Raw genomic sequence first — 21,819 nt, forward strand, 5'->3', positions numbered from 1 at the left:
CCTCTGGAGTGAAGCCCTTCGGTTGTGTTTTCCAAAAGAGACACAACAGATAACATCTTACACACTCGCAAAGTTGTGCATTGCGCCACAAACAAGTCCCTGATGGCTGGATCCAGCAAAGGCTTGATGGCAGCCAGGCCCCTGCCCGGCAGGCAGCCCCACAGCTTCCCTGAAAGACACAGCTTCTGTCAGTCTAGGTGCTTGTCATCTCCCAGGAGCTTTGTGCATTTTCTCAAAGAGGAAGCCAGTCCAGGAGAGGCGAGGAGGCAGAAAGATGGCTGCGTCTCATGCAGCTTTGCCTCTTCCAGGACAGGGCCAGGCCTTTTAGTTTTGTGGCTTATTTTTTGCAGAATTTGGGTTTGCAGTTCAGCCTTCTTCACCAGACTAGGATGGGGGGGGGCAGAGGGAGAACTGTGCAGCTAGCTGTGCCTCCCCCCACGGCAGTCCTCTTTCTCCCTGTGCCCATGGACCTGGGGACCAGCAGAGAAGAAAAATGAAATCCTTCTCCCTGCAGACAGGCAGTCATGCTTCGATGATGTTCACCGAGGGCTTGTTTGGAAACTGGGAGGAAAAAAAAATGAGAGAAGCGGCCAGGGCTAAATTGAACAGACTTCTTGCAAGGATGGAAACAGGGAGAAGACACCAGAAGGAAGGGAGCAGCAGGGCTGCAGCCTAAAAGCCAGGCTCTTGTCTCAGGTGGAAGGAAAGGAGGAGCCCTGCCTGGATGTCTTATCTCTCTGCCTTTCAAACCCAGCTTTCTGCTTCACTCAGCTGAGTGGCCGGGACTGGGTCCTGGGCCCTAGCCGAGCATCCCGCCGGCTGGTTCTCTCACATCCTGCAGATCTGCCTCTGAGCGTAGCCTCAGCCACTGACATTGCTGAGGTGCTTCTGGAGATGCTGGATTAATAAGAGGCTTCAGGAGAGCGCCAGAGAGAAGCCAAGAGAGAGGACAGTAAGCCAGAGGGTGTAAGGAGATGGAGGAAGGAGGAAATGTAGAGAGAGCCAGATGTTTGTTTGTTGGATAATCATCGTCAGAACCATGAGATTCTCTTCCGTTCTCTATGTCTCTCTTCTGAGCTGCTCAAAGCAAGCACTGAAAAGGTTTTCATATCTGTTTTACAGAAGAGGAGATGAAGGTACAAAGAGGTGAAGCACCTGCCCAAGGTCATACAGCACAGCAGGAGCATGAATGAGCCCAGAACCCCTACTCTTGCTGCCCCGCACCTACTGGGAGCTCTGCCCTCCCCACTCACTGCCCTCTTTTTAAACCCCTACTGGCTCCTGGCACCCTGCAAAAGGAGAGGATCCAAAATCAATTTGCAGTGTCCCCTGTGTCACACGGGCAGCGGCCAAGCTTGGCTCTGTCCAGCTGCAGCCATGCCAGGCCCCATTGGTAGTCCCCAAGCTGACCCCTTCTGCAGCCCGGGGACTACCAGGGTGCCAGCCACGGGGCCCCCATCCAGGCCCAGGTCTTGCCCTCACCTTGCTGCGGAGAAGGCCCCCGCTTTGGTGCTCTGGTGTGCTGGTTTCTGATGCACTCTTGGTTTTTTCCTTGTTGTTATTGGGTTCATTGTCCTTGATAATGTCATACTGGCGGCAGAAGAGGGCGATGACGCCTGCAGGGGACAAGGGAGAGCAGTCAGAGGCCAGAGCCCCAGTTCTTGCCCCTCCACTTCATGCCCACTAGACCAGGCTGAGCTCCTGTGGGTACCGGGCTCCAGATGGCCTCTCACCATCTGGAGCCCGGTACTACTGCAAGAGGCTGCCTCTGGCCTCTGGCTTCTGTGTCCACCTGTCCCCTTCCCCACCAGCCCCTTCACTGCTGCTGGGCTGATCTTCCTACAACATGCTTCTGATCTTGTCTCCTCCCTTTCCTTCTTTTAAACCTCAGAGGGCTCCCTTTTCCTTTAGGGCAAAGAGCAACAATAGCATTTGTCTAGCATGTGCCAGGCCCTGTGCTGGGCCCTGACATTCCATCTCACTGAGCCCTCATAGCTCTCTGAGAGCACTGGTTATTACCATCCCCAGGTTACGAGGGAGGGCAGTGATGAAGAGCTTAGATGACTCACTCAAGGTCACACGGTGGAATGGGGGTGTGCGCTCCAGGGCCTGCACTCTCCTAAATGTTTATCGCTATCAAACTAATAATTTTTGCAAGTCCAATAGTATTAAGGCAACCACCTCCAACCCTCGCAGGTGTTTTCCCCATTTTTACCTCTATACTTGATTTACAGTGCTATCTCTTTTCTGTCTGCGCCACACGGCTCGCGGGATCTTAGTTCCCCGACCAGGGATTGAACCCGGGCCAGAGCAGTGAAAGCCCAGAATCCTAACCACCAGGCAACAGGGAACTCTATAGTGCTATTACCTGATCTGTTTTAGAGATTATCTGTTGACGTCCCGCCATGGCATATAGAACCTAACCACTCCCTCTACTACCTTCCTCATCATCCTAGCAGAATTACCTCACAATTTCGAGTTAATTCACTATTCTATATTGCTACAATGATGTGAATACTGTCTGTGCCAAGTCTAATAATGCACCACAAGCAAACCTCCCCTTTTGTACTATCCTTTGTTTTTCCAGCTTTTTTTTTTTCAAGTGTCTGCTTTTCTTTGTGTCTACGGAACCTATTTTTCCATATGCTTCTAAAACAGAGCCTGTCCTCTCAGCCACAATGCTCATATAACTTCGACATGGTGTGGAATTCCCTCAAGGACTCCAGTCCACTTGACAGCCTCAACATCCTTTACCCCTCACTTTCTATCTTCTCTTTTGGGTCGCAGCTGCAGAGTCAGACTGAGCTTAATTTCCTTCTTGAACACACCATGCCCAGAATACCTTTCCTTTTTTGGCTGCCTGGTGAACTCCTACTCATCCTTCAAAGCTCAATCCCCATTCACCTCCTCTCTGTGTTTTTCTTGATTTCTACTCCTAGCCCCAGAATTCATTCATTCCCCGTCCTCTGCTCCCATACATGGTGCTATTATAGCACTCATCACGTTGAATTATTGTTAAGGACGGGCCTGGCGTCTCCCAGACTGAGTTCCTTACAAGCACATGGCTCTCCTTAGTCACGACTGTTGCACTACTCTCTGGAATGGAGTGGCTGTTCAGTAAATTCTGGTTGAGTTGAGTACAAAGGTGATGGTCTTTATCCCCAGGGAGCTCACAGACAAGTGGGAAAAGAGAAAGACAGGAACTCAACTAACTTAGCTAAGAAGGGCTAAATTTAGAGAGGAGCACACAGGGTGCCGCGGGAGCATCGAGGCAGGAGGAACATTCTAATGGATGGGTTGGGGAGGCTTCAGGCAGGTGGTCTCCGAGTTGTGTCAAGAAGGATGAGTGGGTTAGGAGGGTGTCCCAAGCCTGAGCTGCCCAGGCCTGAAGCACCTGGAGGCACAGCAACCCGGAAGAATACGGAGAGGCTGCTGCAGCCAGGGCTGGAAGGCCAGGGGCTTTGGCCATTCATTAGGGAGGGCAATCACTCATATAATCCTGCGAGGCAGCTACCGAACTGCTATTTTTTTGGTGAGAGGTCAGTTAGAGAAGGGATCAGATCTGGCCCCCAGAGCAGAACTTAGGCTCCTAAGTCCTCTCACTGCCTCCAAGCCCCTCACCCTTCGTTTCTGTGAGTAAAGGGTCTGGTGAGGGTCCTCCACTTCCCCAAGGTGAAGTGAAGAAGGGCTTGGGGCCAGACTCACCGGCCCACATGAACAGGACCACGACGATGATCAGCACCTCGCCCGTCCGCAGCTGTTGGTTCCTCCCCATCTCCTTCATGGTCACCTCATCTGTGTGGAGAGAGACACTATAGCTCCAGGCCTCCCTGGGCCCCTGCCAGCCACCTTTCTAGGGCCAAGTGCAAAATATTAAGGGCTTATTTCTACAGGTGCCCACACACCTAACAAAAAGAGATTCTAGAACATGCTGATGGCTACTTGGGTGGCACCGACTAGACTTAATCCAGAGCTGAAAGTTTGTATCCCATAGCTTGGGGGACCAGAGTGGACCTCTCTCTCTCAGGGGCTGCTTGGCTAGGCAGCAGGGGCTGGGGGAGGATGGGGGGCTCACGCTCTCCTCCAGCCGCCCGCCGCGCTAGCCCTGACCGCCCCTCCCCGCACCCCGTCCCTTGCTAACGGTGGCCCGGGCCTGCCTTTGTTCTTCGAGGCCATCTTCTCAGCTTCCCGTGGCGTCTTAAAGAGCACGGGCTCGCTCGCGGGACTCTGGCCCTGAATGGAGATGGCCTGCACGTGCACGATGTACTCGGTGTCCTCCTCCAGGTCCCAGAGCGCGCACGAGCGGGTGGTGGTGTTCACCTCCTGGATGAAGCGCAGCATCCGCACGTCCTTCTTCTGTGGAGCAAAAGCCGGGCCCCAGGTCTCAGTGCCCAGGCCCCCACCCCACGTCCGTCCACCTCTCTGGTGGTGATAAGGCCTCACCTGGCTACCATGTTAAACCCCGGACATCCACAATCTGACTCAAGCATCCCATCATCTCTGCAGGTAGCTATTGGTATCTTCATTTTACAGGTAAGGAGACAGGTTCACAGAAGTTAGGGAAATTGCCCAAGGCCATACAACTAGCAAGAACTGGAGCAAGGTCCTAAACTCAGATCTGTTTAAGATCAAAATCATGCCCTTAATTCCCAGATTCCAACCAAAGGATTCCCGTCTGGGGCTCCCTTCCCAGCCACGTGTGCAGCTTTCTGCCCATCTCTCTTGCTCCTCGTTCCTTTTTCCTTTCTCTTTCGGCACCCCTTCCTCCCCTGTCCACCACTTCTATCTTGATGTGTTCTAACCCTCCCTCAAGGGTTACCTGCTGAGAGATGGCAAATCCAATGACGACCTCATCCTCCAGGACGTCCCAGCTCACCACTGCAGAGTTGGCCTTGAGGTGCCTGACGGTGACATTCACTGGGGCCGAGGGGCTATCTGGGGGTGGGGAGGCACCTGAGCCTGAGCACCCCCTGTCGTGAGGCCCAGGCCCATGGCCTCGTCAGTACGACAAGATAACCTGGGGATGGCCATGAGGTGGGAAGGAAGAAACCCAGGCCTTGCAGTGGGATTGGCACCTGGGTCTCAGTTCCTTAGTGGTTGAAGAGCCAGGCCTGAGAGGCCCCAGGCTCCTTGTAAACAGGGTGGGAACCCCTGCTGGCCACAACTGGCCCCATTAGGTTTCAAGCCAAAATTGATGAGCCCGGGCCAGGGCCAGGTCTAAAGGAGGAGGAATGAGAGGTGGGGAGACAGGCATGGGGGAGACATAGGTGGCCGGGCTGCAGCAGCTCAAGGTTAGTCTGGTGCAAAGCAATCAGAAGGCTCCCCAGTCCAGTGCTCTTTCTACAGAACTGCATCAAGTGAGTGACCTTGAGGGAAGGAGAAAGACCCAGAGGTCGAGAAGAGCCTAGCTGGGTGAGCCCTGGGATGGGAGTGAGGACCAAGAAAAGAAGCCCCAGTACTGTGGAGACCCAGGCAGAATGAAGCCTGGGGAAAGGCCTCTTCTCCACACCCCGCCAGCCCCAAGAGGCAGGTGGGAAGGCGGCAGAGGAAGATGGGGTCACTCAGAGCACGGCCCCTCAGTGGAGTCAAGAGAACAGGGTAGGGCCTCTTGGATGGGAGGAGAGGACAAAGGGGACCAGATGAGAGGAGAGGGATGAGGTTGGTGGGGGTCAGGGAAGGAAGAACTTTCTAGGAGAGGGGCAGCGGACTCACACAGCTTCTGTATCCCCAAGAGGCAGGCGCTTAAAGGGGAAGAAGACCTAAGCCTGAGCCTCACCCCTCACCTCATAGGTCTGGGGCCTGGGGAGACAAAGGCAGACGTGGAGGCAGAGAGAGACAGAGGGTCACAGACAGGGGCAGCAGACACAGAACCAGAGAACAGACAAGTGGGGTATCAGAGACAGACACAGGACGGAAGCAGGGAGACAGCACTGAGCAGCCAAGGAGAGCTGGGTCGGAGGAGAGATGAGCAAGGTGGCAGCAGCCAGAAGGGATGGGGACAGGGCATCAGGAGGGGCGGGGTGAGGAGGAGGCCAGGCCCCAGGGGCAGGCCAGACTCCAGGCTCAGGGTCCACCTCACCTGTCCCCGTGCCCTCGGGTGCCGGTCCCCATCCCCCTCACACAGTGGGACCCCATCCCGCTCAACCTGCAGAGTTGGCCTGCAGGGCTTTGGGTCAAGGAAGGAGGCCCAAGGTGGGGGGACCGGTGTCCTCAGCTGCTCCCTGGGTCAGAGAAAGGAGCTAGGGCTCCTGAAGGAAAGGCCTGGGGTCAGGGCAATGGGATGAGGGGGCTGGGGAATCCCAAGACCGTGGATCCCAGGGCAGTGGTGGTGGGAAGGGGTTTGAGAGCTGGAGGTCGGGTCTGGGGGGTCAAGCAAGCAGGAAAGGGGCTGGGGCTGGGGCGTGGGGCGAGGGGAGCAGTGAGCGGGCCTGAGACGGGGTCCCCAGGGAGCAAGCAAGGGACCCGAGGATGCCCGCCCGCGCCCCGCGCCCGGACCCCCTTACCCGCCTGCACCAGCGCGAGGCAGACGCAGCCCAGCCACAGGCGGAGCGCGGCGCGGGGCGGCCCGGGGTGCATGGCGGCGGCTCCGGCGTGCGGCAGCCGCTCCCGCTGGCGCTCCGGCCCGCGGCCCGCCCGGCCCGGCCGCCCCGTGCCGCCCCGCGCCGCCTGCATGTCGGCTCCGCGGACAGCGACTCCCGCGCGGCGGCGGCGGCGGCGGCCGCGTCCACGTCGGGCGCCCGAGGGGCGGGGCGCCCCCGCTGCGGGGAGAGGCGCGGGGGCGGGGTGAGGGGCGGAGGGCGCCCCCTCGCCGCCCCCACCCCCGATGACCCGGCCCGTGGGGCTTCGCCGACCCGCGCTGCCACCCTCTCGCCTGTGCCGGAGCCCGAGCGGGGTTCTCCGTGCCCCACTGTGCTCAGCCCCAGGCTCGCGCGCAGCCTGCCTCCCCGCCGCGCAGCCCTGACCCGGCCGCCACCGCTGCCCTTTCCCGAGGGAGAGGGAGGACAAGTGCCACGGAGACTCTCCTCTGGGTTCCCATCGCACCCGCCCCAAAGCTGACCTGCCCTCCCGCGCCTGGGGGTCCCCACCCCTCTCTCCGCCCCAGCCCCAGCCCCGAGGCCTTGCAGGCTGGGACAGGAGTGAGCAGAGGGGAGCAATCCTAGTAGGGATGGGGGTGACTATAGAGTGCTCCGTAGGTGCTGGGGTGCAGACAGTAGGTGCTAAGCGTTTGCCATGGGGCTGAGAAGAGGGTGCTCTGACTCACTGGAGGGCCTAACTCTGTGACCCCAGGCCAGTCCTTCCCTTCTTGACCTCCATTTTTCCCTCCATAATGAGAGCAACAGCCTCTCATAGGTGTCAGCTGCGCGCTGGGGGCTTTACTTGCATTATGTCGACTGCTTCTCACTGCAACCCTGTGAGGGCCCGCTCTGTTGTCCGCGTTTTGCACAGGAGACTGCAGCTTGGAGAGGTTACTTGACTCCCCCAAGGACCCACAGCAGAGCCAGGATTTGAACACAGGCTGATTTGACTCCCCATCACGTGCTTGACTGGACTGTCTCCCACATTGGGATCCCTGAGATCCTAGAACTTGCCCGTGCCAGCTTCTCCCCAGCCAGAGAACAATCTGGAACAATCTCTTCCCAAGAGCAGGGTGAGGGAGGAATGGCTCCAGCCCCCCTGCCCCCACCCTTCTGGACTGGTTGAAGGATGTGAGCAGTGAATGAGCTAATGACTCTGAAGTGCAGGGGACTTTGGAGACGTGGCCAGCAGCCACAGTTCAAAAAGGGCTCTTGTGACCCCTCCCTCATTACCCTGGGGACATCCATAAGCCTACCACTGTCCCTACCTTGGTGTCACACACCCTGCTGCCTAATCCACTCTTTTCTGATCTTGGAGTGGCAGAGAAATACCCTCACCCTGCACCCACCACCCTCTCCCTAATGAGAGGACCTCTGGAGCACCAGACACCTGGGGAAGCACCCACCCACCACCCTGTGTCACTCTCCACCATGAGTCCCAGTCAGGGAAACTAGGTTGAGGAGAGAGGCACAGACCAGGGCCTCAGGGCCCCTGACATGGAGGGACCACCCATCTTTCTAAATGACCCCCTCCCTGCACTGCCTGAAATTCCACCACTAGGGGGGGCATCCCTTTGGGTCTTAAAAGCCTTCTGGGGCTTCCCTGGTGGCGCAGTGGTTGGGAGTCCGCCTGCCGATGCAGGGGACATGGGTTCGTGCCCCGGTCCGGGAAGATCCCACATGCCGCGGAGCGGCTAAGCCCGTGAGCCATGGCCGCTGAGCCTGTGCGTCCGGAGCCTGTGCTCCGCAACGGGAGAGGCCGCAACAGTGAGAGGCCCGCGTACTGCCAAAAAAAAAAAAAGCCTTCTGGTCTTCAGAAGCCCCTGAAAGAACGAATTCTTTTTGAAAAAGGGACACCTTGCAAAGTTATCCCACAAAACATCTTCAAGAGCCTCCGGCCTCTGCCTCCATTTTAGATTAAGAAACTGAGGTTCAGAGACAGGAAGAGCTTGGTGCAAATTCACGTATCGAGTCCAGAGCAGCAATAGGGCCTTCGCCTCCTAATGCCCACCCCTCGACTCCTTGTACTGCCCCCCAAGTCTCTATTTGGTCACCTTGTGAGGGGTGAGATGGGAGGGGGCTCAGGGGTTCTTGCTGAGCAGCAGAACCTAACCCGCTAGCCCCTCAGTACCCCTAGGCCTGCTCTGCTTGGCAGGCTGACACCCCTGGCCCCTTCTGCTTCCTCAGCCACATACCTTATCCTGGGGCGAGCCTCAGCTGGGACCTCCACCTGCTTGGGATAGGAGCCAGGGAACCAGAGCACCTCTCCCTCCCTCTCCTTCTTCTCTTCTCTCTCTTTTTCTTTCTCTCACCCGGCAGCTGCTTTCAGCCTCACTCCGCCCAGCCCCGCCCCACCAGCTGCAGCTTGGCCCCTGGGGACCCCCCCCCCTCACCCACCAGGCAGGAAAAGACAACCCGGGGCCTGCAGGAGCAACTGGAGTCTCCTCAGGCCTCATCGCAGGAGCCAGCAGGAAAGAGAGGGGTCAGTTAGAGGTCACAGAGTCCGCTCCTGTCCGTGCTGTGGAGAAAATGAGGGAGGGACAGGGTCCTGGTGGGGTGTGGAGTCCAGTCCAGCGCTGGGGAAAGGGGAGTCTCAGCGCCACCCGCTGGCCACGTTGGGTATAACCCCAGGTAGATGTAGGGCATTGGGTGGGCGGAGATGGCTGTTGTCTGAGGCTTTTAGAGGGATGGGGAAGCGTGGCTGGAGGACAGGGCATGAAAGACAGAGAGGATTTGGAGAGTTGTGGCTGCAGGCGTGCAGCCTTCCCAGGCCCCATGATGCATGGGGTGCTTGGGCATTACCTCGATTCTGGGAAAAGTCCTGATGCCTGGAGCTTGGCAACCAGTGGAAGCTGGGTCTGGAGTGGGAAGAGCTGGGAGGATTTAGAGGCCCCCTGGGTGATCTTGGGAGAGAGCTGTCAGGACCAGTTCCTCTGTGTGCACCATCTGTACACCATCTCTTAGCACAGGGCTAAGAGCAGTAGACAATAAGTGTGTGTTGAACATAAAAACTTGTTCTTACAACATATATTTATTGAGACCTATTATGTACCAGGCTCTGTGCAACCTTCTGGAAATACAGCAGTGGAAGAATGATTAAATGCGTGAACGGGGATCTGGGTGGGGGGCGTGAGGGGTGGGCCTCTGTCCTCCAAAGATGATCTGCATTTGGAGGACCCCACAGACACCTCCTAGGGGGCTGACTTGTCACTTACACATTGGCACCTGGTGAGGTCACCAGCATTTGGAGCCTCCTGAGTGTCCAGAGCTGTCCAGAGTCCCAGCCCCTAACCCAGGCTGCAGGTAAGCATTTAGAATGGGGAGGCTCCTCTTTGCCACCTAGAATGGTCATGGCCCTGTCTAGGGGGTCCCCTAGATACACAAACCCCAAATCACAGGAAGAATTAGGAGAAGGGAAGGAGATTGCTTTGAGGACCAGTAATCAAGCGCCTACCCAGACTTGGCTTTTTGTCCATGTTATTTTTTTTTATTTTTTTTTTTTGTCCATGTTATTTTGAGTCTTTGGCTGATAAGTATTATTAGCGCCTGTTCCAGATCAGGAAGCTGAGGCTCAGAGAGGTGTGAGGACTCACACTGGGTAACACAGCCAGTGAATTATGGAGCCATGTCTTAAATTCAGTGATGCGGCTTCAAGTTCAGGGCTTGATCCAGTCTGCCTATATCTTCCCTTCAGCTCTGAGGGCTCTCAGAGGTCTTGGGCCCAGGGCTCACTAGAGAATATACATTTTCCTCCCCTAAAGGGCTTGAGGGGGCTGGCTGCTCACAGAGGCAGTTGCTAAGCCCAGGCCCAAGTCCATACTGGAAAAGGGACCCACCACTTACCTAACATTCTCCACGTGCCAGAGCATTACATACACTAGAGAAGCTTCTCTTGAATCCTCGCAACCCTAAGAAGGTGGGAATGTTATACTCATTTTACGGGTGAGGAAACTGAGTCTTAAAGAGAGGAAGTAGTTTGCCATGGGTCATACAGCTGGGAGACACTGGTCTGGTCTAATCCCCCAAAGTCCCCATCACAGCAATGATGAGGCCAGCCCAGATCAATGTTTCTTGAATGCCTGTGCCAGGCAGTCTGGGCTGGGTGCCAAAGACATCGTGATGAACCAGATTGGTCCAAGTTCTTGAGGAGCTCCTTAAGGAGAGAGATATTCTTAATATACAAGGAGAGGACTGCCTTATGGACCAGGAGGGATCAAGGATCTTCAGGGGCCAGGAGAGAGTATTAACTTAAAAGGAAAGCAGGGAAGGCTTCTGGGAGGAGGTGACGCCTGAGTTAATTAGTATTGACAGTCAGGTGGGAATTAGTCAAAGGAGGCAAAAAGGACAGAGGGAAAAAGGAATCATTGGCCTGAGGCCTGGGAGAGTGTATTGTCTATGTGGAGGAGAAGGAAGGGAGGCAGAGTAGGGTGGCAGGGAGGGATGGGAGGGGTTGCTACAAGCTCTGGGCTGTGACAGTGGGGCAGGAAAAATAGGATTGGATTTGAAAGACTGCTCTGAGCTTGCAAAAGAAGTCAGGGCTGCGGAGGGCTTTCTGCATTCAACAAACACATATTGAGCATCTACTAACTGCCAGGTCCTATGCTAGGTCCTGGGGACACAGCTGTGGACAGGATGACAAGGTCCCTGCCCCTATGGATCTCATGTTCCAGTGGGAGAGACGGGCAAGAAACAAGGGAGCTAATGACAGTACAATATCTTCGAAGACTCACATGGCTCTGGCAAAAATGGGGGAATATGGTTGAGAATGGCTGAGTGGGAAAATGTTAGGTAGTGTGGTCTGAGGGGGCGACATCTGAACTAAGAAGGAAAGGGGGGCAGGCACAACACACATTCCAGGAAGGGTGCTCCAGCCACAGGAGCTGCAAGTGCAAAGGCCCTGGAGCAGAAGCAGGCTTGGCATGGTCAGGAAACTTAAAGAAGCCAGTGAGACTGGGGCTTCATGGGGAAGAAAGAGGAAATAAAGGTGGCTAGGATCAATAGCACAGGGCCTGAGGGAATGGAATGGAGCTTAGATTTATTCCACTTGCAGTGGAAACTTTCAAAAAGAGATGTGATATGATCTGATTTACATTTTAAAAGGGTCAATTCACCTGCTCCAGTGTGTAAGCCAGACTGCAGAAAACCAGGCCGAGTGACCTGTGAGGAAGCAAGGAGGCTGCTGCAGTCACCAGCCCAGAAAAGATGGGTCTTGGCCTGGGTAGTGGCAAGGGACAAGGAGAGAAGTTGATGGAGGGTTTGGGGAAAGTTTTGTAGGAGGAGCTGATGGATGAGATGTGATGAGTGAGGAGAGAGGAGGTGAAGAGGGAACAGGGGAGGGGTCAGCTCACCAAAGTCTGGATTCTAAGCCAAAACACCTGGCTGGGTGTCGCTGGGCCAGTTACTCCACCTCTCTGAGCCTCAAATGCCTCCTCTTGAAAAGAAAGATAATATCCACACCACAGAGTGGTGGAAGAGATCGTGGGGAGTGGAGAAGAGGAGCAAGAGAGAAAGAAGGGGGGAAGGGAGGAGGAGGGGGGAAAGGAGGGGAGGAGGGAAGAGGTAGAGGAGAGGTCTAGAGTAAAGGCCTTCTAAATGGGTAAAAGAGACCTCCTCCAATTTCTTCAGTTCTTCAGAGTCTACAAAGGAACTGACTCCCATCTGACAGTGCTCAGAGAGGTTGAGAATCTTGCCCAAGGTCACACAGCTAGTCAGTAGCATCTTTATGCCTCAAATTACCTCAAATCGTGGACCCCAGATTTGCCTTTGGAGACAGATTCTCAGCTACAAACCACAGTCACTAAGATCCCTCAGGAGCAGTGGGTCTAGAGGCTCTGTTTTAGGGGGTCCAGATGCGGGGAGGGCGTGGAGGATGCAAAGGCTGCTGGAGTAAAACTCCTTCCCCACCAGGGAGGGGTGGAAGGACGGGAGGCTGAGAATCAGACAACGCTTAGGTTCAAACCTTAGCTCAGCCCCTGACTGGCTGGGTGACCTCAGGTACCACCATCTAAGGTGAGGGTCTAGGTTCAAGAGCCCACCCACCTCCCACATCCCAGGGTCTCCCTCAGCCTGAAAACAACATGGCTCTGCAGAACCAGATCATGGCCAGCAGAGGGCGCCCACCTGGGCCATTGTGCTGCCCAGAACAGGAAAGGCTCTGGGACTGGGGGCACCCAGAGCCCTAGCTGGGGAGGCCGCCCTGCCTCCCGCTTTGGTCCCTCTGCCTGGGTGCCAGGAGGCCAACTCCCAGGTGAGCAGATCACAGACTCAGCAGCCAGGCAGAGTCTGAATCTTGCTGCCGTGCCTCTCTGAGCCTCAGTTTCCTCATCCATAAATGGGCCTAACGATAGTGCCTGCCTCACAGGGCTCTGTGAGGAGTCAATGATGATCAAGCGCAAAAGGGCTGAGTACACAGGAGCTGCTATTTTTATTAGCACTGGTGGCAGTTGTATCTTAAAGTGCCTGACACAAAGGGTATCTAATCAGTGGTGCTATGATGGCAGTGATGAGGAGAACGATGCAGCACTCAGTCACTGGTTATCTTGAATTTCCTAAACAGGGAGCATCCAGTGCCTACCAACTTGGGATGCTTCCAGTGACAGGGAGCTCACTCCCTCCCCAGCAGCCCATTTTCACTGTCACATCATCTTTTTGCTGAAAGCTGCCTCCTGCAAGACAGCCCACCTCCCAGCTTTCTATTCAGGATGATTCAGTTGGCCCAGCCTCCAGCCTCAGGCCCCCTCATTTCCTCAAGTTTTGCCTGAGAGGCCCGAGAGGTCGAGAAGCCAGGACCCTGGCAGCTGGATTTCTGTCTCCGGAGGAAGGGCAGGGAGCTCACAAGTGAACCCAGGTGGCTTTACCAGCAGGAGATTCCCAGTGGGTCTTTCTCTGGCTGTTCAAAGTTCCTTTTCTGCTGACTGGGAGAAATCAGTGGAAGGAAAGCCCTCGCAGTCCTCTGGGCTTCCCTTCACTCCTCAGTCTCAAGAATGGCTGGAGGCCAGAGAGGGAACCCAGTGCCCAGAGCCACAAGTCCAGGAACCCTGGCATCCTAGCTGGGAGGCCTCAGCTCTGGTTCCACCTGCTGCCAGGCACCCCCATCTGTATTTGTGGGTCCCGGGGTGAGTGCTCTTGGGTCTGGCACCAAGGGGTCTGTTGCGGAGGGCAGGAGCCAAACAGTCCTCGGCTCAAATCTTGGGTAGTGTGTGACCTCAGGCAAATCACCCTACCTCTCTGAGCCTGTTTCCTCACCAGGCACCTCTCTCAGAGTGGTGTGGGGAGTATAGGAGATGTTATATGTGAAAAGGAAAATGCAGTACTGGGCACATAGTAAGTATCTACAGATGTATTATTATAAAGTGGAAGTCATTCATTTCCCCAAAACCCTCCCCCTGCCTGAGTGGGCCAGGGTGGCTGTGAGAGTGGATCGTGTCAGGCAGGGTGATGTCCTGACCCACTTCTCGGCTAGTGGGCACATTGTACATGTGCCTTCATGTGCAAGGGGGAGTGGGTATGCACACACATGCACTGGGTGTGCATGCATGTGCAAGGGTGTGCGTGGGTATGCATGCGTGTACCTCAGGCTGTCCATCCCAGTGATTCCCAGGGCACATGCATACCTGCCAGTACCTGTGCAGTATCCCTGCACTGATTCGGGAGGCCCCCCTGTTCACTGTTACTATGGAAACAAAGAGGCAATCCCCAGCTTCGGGAAGAGCCTAAGGTGCCAGAAACGAGAGCTGACCCAGTCTTCCCAGCAAGAAAGACAGAACCAGAGCATGAGGGCCTTGGGATGTGGCAACCTCAGCCTCTGGGGGTTGGGTTCTGGGACTCTGCGTCCCTCTGAATCCTCTAGGAAGTTCTCACTTCTCTAAGGCATCCCAGCCCACTGGAAAGAGCTCAGGAAATGGAGCCGGGTCCCATCTTGAGTCTGGCTCTAACCCCATGCACAGGCTCAGGCAGGGAACTCGATCTCTTGTGCCTGTTTCCTCTTCTATAAAATGGGGATAATCACAGGTGCCAGCAGAATCCTTGAGCTGGAATGTTACCTTTCCTCTCGCTGGGGGCCCCTGCCCACAAGGCTGCATGAGTGTAGACCCCAGAGCCCTGGAGTGTCATGTGCCTTCATGTGCACGACCCTCCCCGTGTCTCATGGGCTGCTCACAGCAACTCTGGGAGGGAAGCTTTTCCCAGTAGTAGAACCGGGGCTCTAGGAGGACACAGCTGGCCAGTGGTGGGGTCAGGTCTGCTGGGAGGAGAGTCACACTGGCCACGGGTGCTGGGTGCAGCCTTCAGCCTGGGCAAGCCCCTAGGGCAGAGCTGGGCTGCTGGAAGACTTCTGGGAAGCAGATCCCAGTGGAGGAAGAACCATCTTTTAAAAATCTTGACTCTTGGGACTTCCCTGGTGGTCCAGTGGTTAGGATTCCTCACTTCCAAAGCAGGGGTCCCGGGTTCGATCCCTGGCTGGGGAACTGAGATCCCACATGCCATGCGGCGCAGCCAAAACTTTTTTTTTAAATAATTAAAAAAAGAAATCTTGACTCTTTAGATTTTGACTCAGGTCTCAAATGTCCTGCATGCAGGTTGTAATACATCCAGGCAGAATTGCTTATGAAGTCACAAGTGAACACTCAGCCTCTTGCCCTTAATTCCACTTCCAAGAGTGACCATTCTATTTGCTGTGAACCCAGCAACAAATTTCAGACAGTCAGGGATGGACCAGGAGAAGCGAACCAGCAATGGAAATGAGTGAGAAAGATCTGAATGCTTATCTGTCAGGAAAGCTGCCACAGAAGGGGTCACTTATGACTTGGGGAGGGGACAAAAGGGTGCCCTGGCAGGGTGACCTCAAGCAAGTGACTGTTTCTCCCTGGCTGAGCCGGAGGCCCTTCCAGCTAGGAGTTGCTTTAACCAGCAGAGGGATTATTGTACCAGCCAACAAGGGTTGGCTGGTACGTGATCCCAGCTGCCTGCTTCACTTCACCCCACCCCCAACTAGGTTAAAACCCATATGCAGCATTATGGGGGTCAGGGAGCGGGGAGCCCCCTTTCCCCAGCCTTTACTCTGGATATCTTCTCTTGGTGTAGGAGATCCCAACAGTCTGGTAGAGGATTGCTGGCTGGTGGGGAGTTGTTGAAGGAAGGTGGACGGGAAGAGCTGAGATGGGAAGCTAGGGTTGGGGTCTGTCATGGAGAGCCTGGAGTGTCCACTTACTTTGGTAGGCAGTGGAGAGCCATGGAAGGTTATTAAGCAGGGAGGAAGGGGATTAGATTTAGAGAAACTGAAGGCAGGTGCTGTAAAAGAGCCGGAGCCATCATACAGGGCCAATCCGATGAGGATGTGGGGAAGGGGAGGTGGCAAGGAGAGCGGAGGTCAGGCCTGAGAGATGTACCTAGTAGAAATGCTGACTTGGAAAGGAAGCAGGTGTGGGGATGAGGAGAAGGGAGGGGTCCTGGATGGTGGATCTCGGGCCTGTTTGGTGATGGAGGGGGACCTAGGCGCAGGGCAGGCTGTGGTGGAAGGTGATGACTTGGATACTGACTGGCTTGAGTCTGAGGTGTCTGTGGGTTTGTGGGAGCAAGTCCAGAAAGCAGCTGGAAATGCAAGTTTTGCAGAGAAGGAGCCAGAGGGTCAGAGGGGTTGTTGTTGCCAACTTTCCCAAGTCTGGGAAGGGGCCACATCAAGATCTGAGCCTGGGTCTATTGCCCTCCGAAGTCCGTTCCTTCATAGTGAGGGACCGGCAAAGACACGGCCCCTTTCTCTCTCCCTGGGGGTCCTGGATTCTGGGCTGGGCAAGAGTCATCAGCTGCTTTAACTCGGGAGGGAGTTGGTGCTCTTCAGCTGCTTTTACCCAGGAGGATCCCCCTGCTGCAGAGCCCGGCAGCCTCAGGGGCTCTTGCTGCGGGATCTCCAAGCCCTGACTGCTGCTCTGGAGAGGTACACTGTCCAACCAGCCCCAGCCTTCCTGATCCTCCTACAGCAGGGAGGCCCTATTAGCAGCCTGGAGTGCCCAGTGCCCTGAACTTTACAGGCTCCATCTCACTTAATCCTCACAAGCCCCTTCCAGGGAGGTGCTAATATTATAGTTTCCATTTTACAGACAGAGAAACCGACCAGACCTTCTGCAAGTGAAGGGCCTTGCCCCCCTCCACCATGGGGGTGGGTGGTGGGACAGGGCTCGGCCCTGCTCAGTGGGAGCTGAGCCCCATCTGTAAAGTGAGGCTTGCTTTGAGGGATGCCAGCCCCACCGCAACACGCCCATGCCCACCACTGACTTCAGGTCTGCGTTCCCAGCTCCCAGGACTTACCCACCCTCCCCACCCTCCCCTCTTTCTGTTCCTCTCAGCCCAGCTCCCTCGAGAACAGCCAGGCCCACCCCCTCCCCCTCCCGGCTGTGCTCCTGGCAGCTCTGCCGCCCTGGGCTCTGGTCCGGGGGTGGTCCCCGGCAGTGAGGGAGGTGAGCAGAAGCTGGGATCAGTTGGGCTAAGACGCTGGGCATTCAGAGACCCCCAGGTCTCCACCTCTGGGTCCGTTGTGCTCCAGGCTGGGGTGGGCAGGGCCCTTTGGAAAGGGGTGGCTTGAGGTTTTAATCACTTTATCAATGTTTGTTTGTGTAATTCAGCCCTGAGATGCTTTTCCCTCCATCTGTCCCCACCATCTGCTCCCATCAGGATTTTCCAAACCATTTGGGACCTAAGAGGGAGGCTGGGGGCTGTGCCTCTGAGGGGGATGGGGAGGGGCTACGTCCACCTACCTCACTGAGAAGTTCCAGAGAGGGGCCTGGGCTCCTGAGCCACATGGAACTGGGTTCAAATTCTGGCTCTGTCACTTTCTTACTGTATTAGCTCAGACAGGTGACTTCACTTCTCTGGGCCTCAGTCTTCACATCTGTAAAATGGCATTCACACTACTGCCTCCTCAGGATTAGCTTGGATCAAAGGAGGTGACATAGGCAAAGCACTCTGCACACAGTAGGTGCTCAAGAGCTATGCAGTCCCCTCTCCACTCATCCCTCGCTTGATTCTCTCAATAACTCGCTTCTGCATTTCCCTCCCTCCTAGACATGCCTCAGTCTGGGTTGGGGTGCGGCGCGCTGAGTATCATTGGCAAGGGCAGCCCTCACCTCCACCCCGGCAACAGGCCTTCACAGAATCCTTCAAATCTGCAGGGTTCCGGGGCCACTGGGATCTCATCTACGTAAAACTCACGTCCCCACACTCCCCCAGGGGCCAGTGAGGCAGTAAGTGAGGCCTGTCTTGTCTGTGCTCTGGTTAGGGTTTTTGATAGGGGATGTCAGAGCACCCAGGTCACCTGTCCAACCTTTCTCCTCACAAAGGGGAAGAGACTTGCTCCAGGTCATTCAAAGTGAGGGGCCCAGGCCTTCTGACATCTGCCCTCTGCCCCTCTTTTCTGGGCTATACCTCATTGGCCAATGGCCTTGGGGTACAGTATGGGGAGGCCCAAGCCTTCCCCTTTGGCTCAGGGCGGCTCCCAGTACTTCTTAGGCCCCCAGGAGAGGAGAGGTGGCTGATGGGAAGTAATCAGCAGAGCTCCCAGAGCCAAAACTCTGCCCTGTCCCCGCCATCCACCCTCCTCATCTGAGGTATGGAAAGTCAAAGGGATGTGGGGTACCCAGGGTGAGGATAAGACATAGCCTTGTCTTCAGAAGCCCCATCCATTGGGGAGACAGAAATGCAGACTGGGGGTCCTGAGGACAGGACCTGAGGGCAGGGCATCAGAGTCACTCGCACAGAGAAGAAAAACAGTGGGGTGGGGGAAGTAGGCTCCCCAGAGGCTGAACCAAGGAGTCAGCCCACAGGAGGTGAAGCTGGCAGCGGAGGGGGAAAGCGGGAGGAAGCAGAGTGGCTGAGCAGTCCCCAGTGAGGGAAAACTGAGACCCTACAAGGATGGAGAGGAGGATCCAGACCTGGCTGGGAAGATTCTCAGGCTGCTGGCAGCGGGTAGAGGAAAGAGGAGGAGGGTGAGGAGGACCCAAGGGCAGGTCCCTCTCCCAGCCCCAAGCCGAGCCGGCCCTTCAGACCTGGGGGGAGAGGGGAGGGAGCTTGTCACTCAAGGGGCCTGAGCGGCAAGTCTCTCCCCACCCCCAGGTCCTCTCGCAGGAGGCAGCTGGGAACCACCCACACACGTCTGGCGCCTCCCTGGGGGGTCCCAACACCAGAGCCAAGGTATAGAGAGGAACTAATGTTCTGGAGGGTCCAGCTGCCCTCACCCACAACGGCCTGGCTCCCCAGTTCCTCCAGTTGAGACTCCCTGCTTGTCCTCTAGCAGAAGAGACTAAGGCTAGATTTGGACCACCTGAGAGGCTTGGTCTGAGAACCTGGAGGTCTGAGCCCTAGGGAGTCATGAGGGTCCTAGCTGCTGCCAAGGAAGTGGGAAGAGCTGTCCAGTCAGATGACAAGTGCTGTCAGCTCACCTTCAAAGTAGGTCCAGAAACCAGACCCATCTCTGCCACCCTGGTCACCTCTTATCCTGAGAGGGCCCCCTGATCCCATCCTGGACCCCACACCTCAAAGTCAGTTGAGGACAGAATATCTGAGTAAGCTTCCAGTCTGCTCAAAGCCCCAAGAGCTTCCCATCTCACCTGGAATAAAATCTAAAGTCCTTGGCATGGTCCTAAGTACTGCCACTATCCCAACCTCTGCACACTGATCTCAACTTTTCCCAAAACACTTATCTAATACACTACAGAACTGACCTGTATATTATATTCATGCCTTACTGTCCACTCCTGTAACCCCACTGCCTAGAACAGTGCTGGGCACAGAACTAATGCTTGATAAACGTTTGTGCAATGAATGGATGAGGATACATGGGTTCAAGTCCAAGCCCTCTCGCTCGCTGTCAGACATTGGAAAAGTCATTTAACCCCTCTGAACCTCAGTTTTCTCATCTGTGAAGTGGGGACAATAAGGATCAACCTCCCCCCACCCCCGGAAATACAGAAAGAGCAAAATTCGAGCCCAGAGGTCGGGATTGTTGCTGAGGCTGTGGGAAGGAGGATGCAGCCCCCATCCTGGCAGGAGAAGCTTTGATAGAGTTCAGCGACTCTGGAAAGGGGCTGTCCTGTCTGCAGGCAGGGGGCTTACACACCTCAGAACGCCCCAGGTGGAGATGCTCCCCAGCCCTCACTTATCGCAATCCAGTACAGGCACTGGGGAGGCTGGGGAGGGAGGGAGAGGGCTTCTTGCCTGGAGTTGGGGGGAATGGGAAGAACAATTTAGATCCACTTTAAGAGGTGGAATTCATTCTGAGAGAGGTCCTGGGCACGAGACCCGGTGTGGCGGACGGGAAAAGGGGGTGGGGCTCTCTAAGGCAGAGGCGGGGTAGGGGGCGTGTCTGCCCCCCAAGACCTCAGGGACTGGAGGAGTGGGCGCTGCCCCCTCTCTGAAGAGCTCAGTTAGTTGAGGCGCAGGTGCAGGGAGGGTACATATCGAGGCGCCTAGGATCCGATTTCCGCCCTCGTTGTGACTTGCGGCTCCAAGCCCAGGTAGGGATGGGGGAGGCAGGCGGGTGGAGCTGTCGGGGGTTGTCCCCGGCTTAGGAAAGAGGTGTCTGGGCACTGACTACCACCACTGTCCACCGCATTCGGGCTACCTGAGTCGAGAGGTTGAGGAGATGGGGACCTCTGCCTTTCTCCCCCGGCGGGGTGCTCCCTCGGGAGGGGGGCCGGAGAGGTGAGGGCGTCCCCTTCCCTCTCCCGGGCAGGGACGGGGGCGGAGCCTAACCCTTTGCTCCACGAACTATCAGGGCTCTAGGGCAGAGGGAGGAACGGGGACCCCCCCAGAGGAGGGGCACCGGGCTAACGCTGCGGGGCGTCTCCCTCGCTGTCCCGCCCCCCGCCCCCCGCCCGCCCCTCAGGCCGCCTCTGCCGCCGCGCGCTGCAGCAGCGCCGCCTTCCCTGCGCAGTCGGTGTCTCCGCGTCGCTGGGTGAGTGGGGGCTGCTCGGCTGGGGCCAGGGGGTGCGAGGAAGGGGCATCCCGGAGGTAGGGGGCCACGTCCAGGGCTCCCCAGCCCCGCCGCTCCTGGGCCTCCCAGGAATATTCCCTCCGGGGACTCAGGGAGCGGGGCTCCCGCCGGGAAACGCCTGGCGCTCTCCAGGGTCCTGACCGCCGAGTGGCCAGCCTGGGGAGTCGCGTTCCGGCCGCCTCCGGACGCCCCCTCCAGGAAGGGCCACGCGCCTGGCTCTCCCCGTGTGCTGAAAGGGTTGAGGCGGGGGCCAGGGCGAGATCTGGGGAGAGGACTGGAGAGGGTCCCCGAGGCGGGTTTCTCAGACCGAGCTTAGGTCCTTCCCATTTTGGGGACGGGGTCTTTGCGGAGACAGCAGAATCTATTACCGCCCTCGTTTCCAGTTCTTCCAACTGGGGGCAGGGGGACGGACTCAGAGGGTGGCAGGGGGGAGGGGGCACTAGAAGATCTCTCCTGCCCAGCGCGTCTCTCTGCCTCCGCCCAGATGACCCAGTTCCTTGGACCTTGAGGAGGGGACTAAGGGACACATTCGGCCACCCCGGCTCCAGGCATTTCCTCAGTGCCCTCCCACACACTTGTTCAGTGGATCCTCAGCCTGGGGCAAAAAAGGTTGATTTAGAAAGGAAGGGAACCAACTTACAGAAACATGCATGTGACACACTGCTGAGGACACACACAGGTCCCCCAAATGGCCACACAGGTACATGCCCCTCACACTGTAATGGGTGCATACCTAGTCACACGCACATATATGCACTTGCACAGATATAAATTGAAATACATGGGGAGACAAATGCAAGGCAGAAGCCAGGGACACACACGCATACATGAGCACATGCACTTACACACGCTCACCCACATGTGCACGAGCACACACAAGGAATAACCTCCCCACTCTGTCTCACGGCTGGGGGGAGATTCACCTACACACATCCCTACATCCCTGTCCAGAACCGCCTGGCTGTCTCCTTTCCAATACCTTCCCCTCAGCCCTCCACAGTCTAACCTCCTGCACTGAGGGGACCTTTCTGAACTAGATGAAAGGTAAGTGTTGGGGGAGGGTTGACTGGCTAGGGGTCTCTCTGGAAGAGGGGGCTGTCATAAGCCTGAGAAGGGCTGCAGCTCCCTCTCCTGGCACCTGGCAGCACCCCTGGGTAAAGAAAGAAAGATGGCAAAGGTGTCTGAGGGTCCCACGTGCAGCTGGCCATGTGAGAGGTATAGGCATGGGAGCTGGCTTGTGATGGCATGTGTGAGACATGTGGG

General features: G+C 56.5%; 1 protein-coding gene across 1 annotated transcript; it reads right to left on the reverse strand.

The window, feature by feature from the left end:
- Window positions 1-522: 522 nt before the first annotated feature.
- FNDC5 (fibronectin type III domain containing 5) lies at window positions 523-17,762 on the reverse strand. The gene is made up of 7 exons (XM_065877881.1): window positions 17,693-17,762; window positions 6,504-6,758; window positions 4,820-4,935; window positions 4,158-4,356; window positions 3,706-3,795; window positions 1,411-1,616; window positions 523-561 (listed from the first exon to the last, which is right to left on the reverse strand). The coding sequence occupies exons 1-7, from the start codon at window positions 17,760-17,762 to the stop codon at window positions 523-525; spliced, it is 975 nt and encodes a 324-aa protein (XP_065733953.1).
- Window positions 17,763-21,819: the final 4,057 nt, after the last annotated feature.

This window comes from Phocoena phocoena, chromosome 1 (assembly GCF_963924675.1).
Source record: "Phocoena phocoena chromosome 1, mPhoPho1.1, whole genome shotgun sequence".
Classification (NCBI taxonomy): Eukaryota; Metazoa; Chordata; class Mammalia; order Artiodactyla; family Phocoenidae; genus Phocoena; species Phocoena phocoena.

Bases quoted from the DNA above. Each gene is read 5' to 3' on its own strand.
- FNDC5 (XM_065877881.1), bottom strand. From the start codon at position 17,762: ATGAGATCCCAGTGGCCCCGGAACCCTGCAGATTTGAAGGATTCTGTG. The intron at 4,936-6,503 runs GTAAGGGGGTCC...CCCCACCCCCAG, and splicing joins CCTCGCGCTGGTGCAGGCGG to ATAGCCCCTCGGCCCCAGTG. The intron at 4,357-4,819 runs GTAACCCTTGAG...TTTGCTCCACAG, and splicing joins GATTTGCCATCTCTCAGCAG to AAGAAGGACGTGCGGATGCT.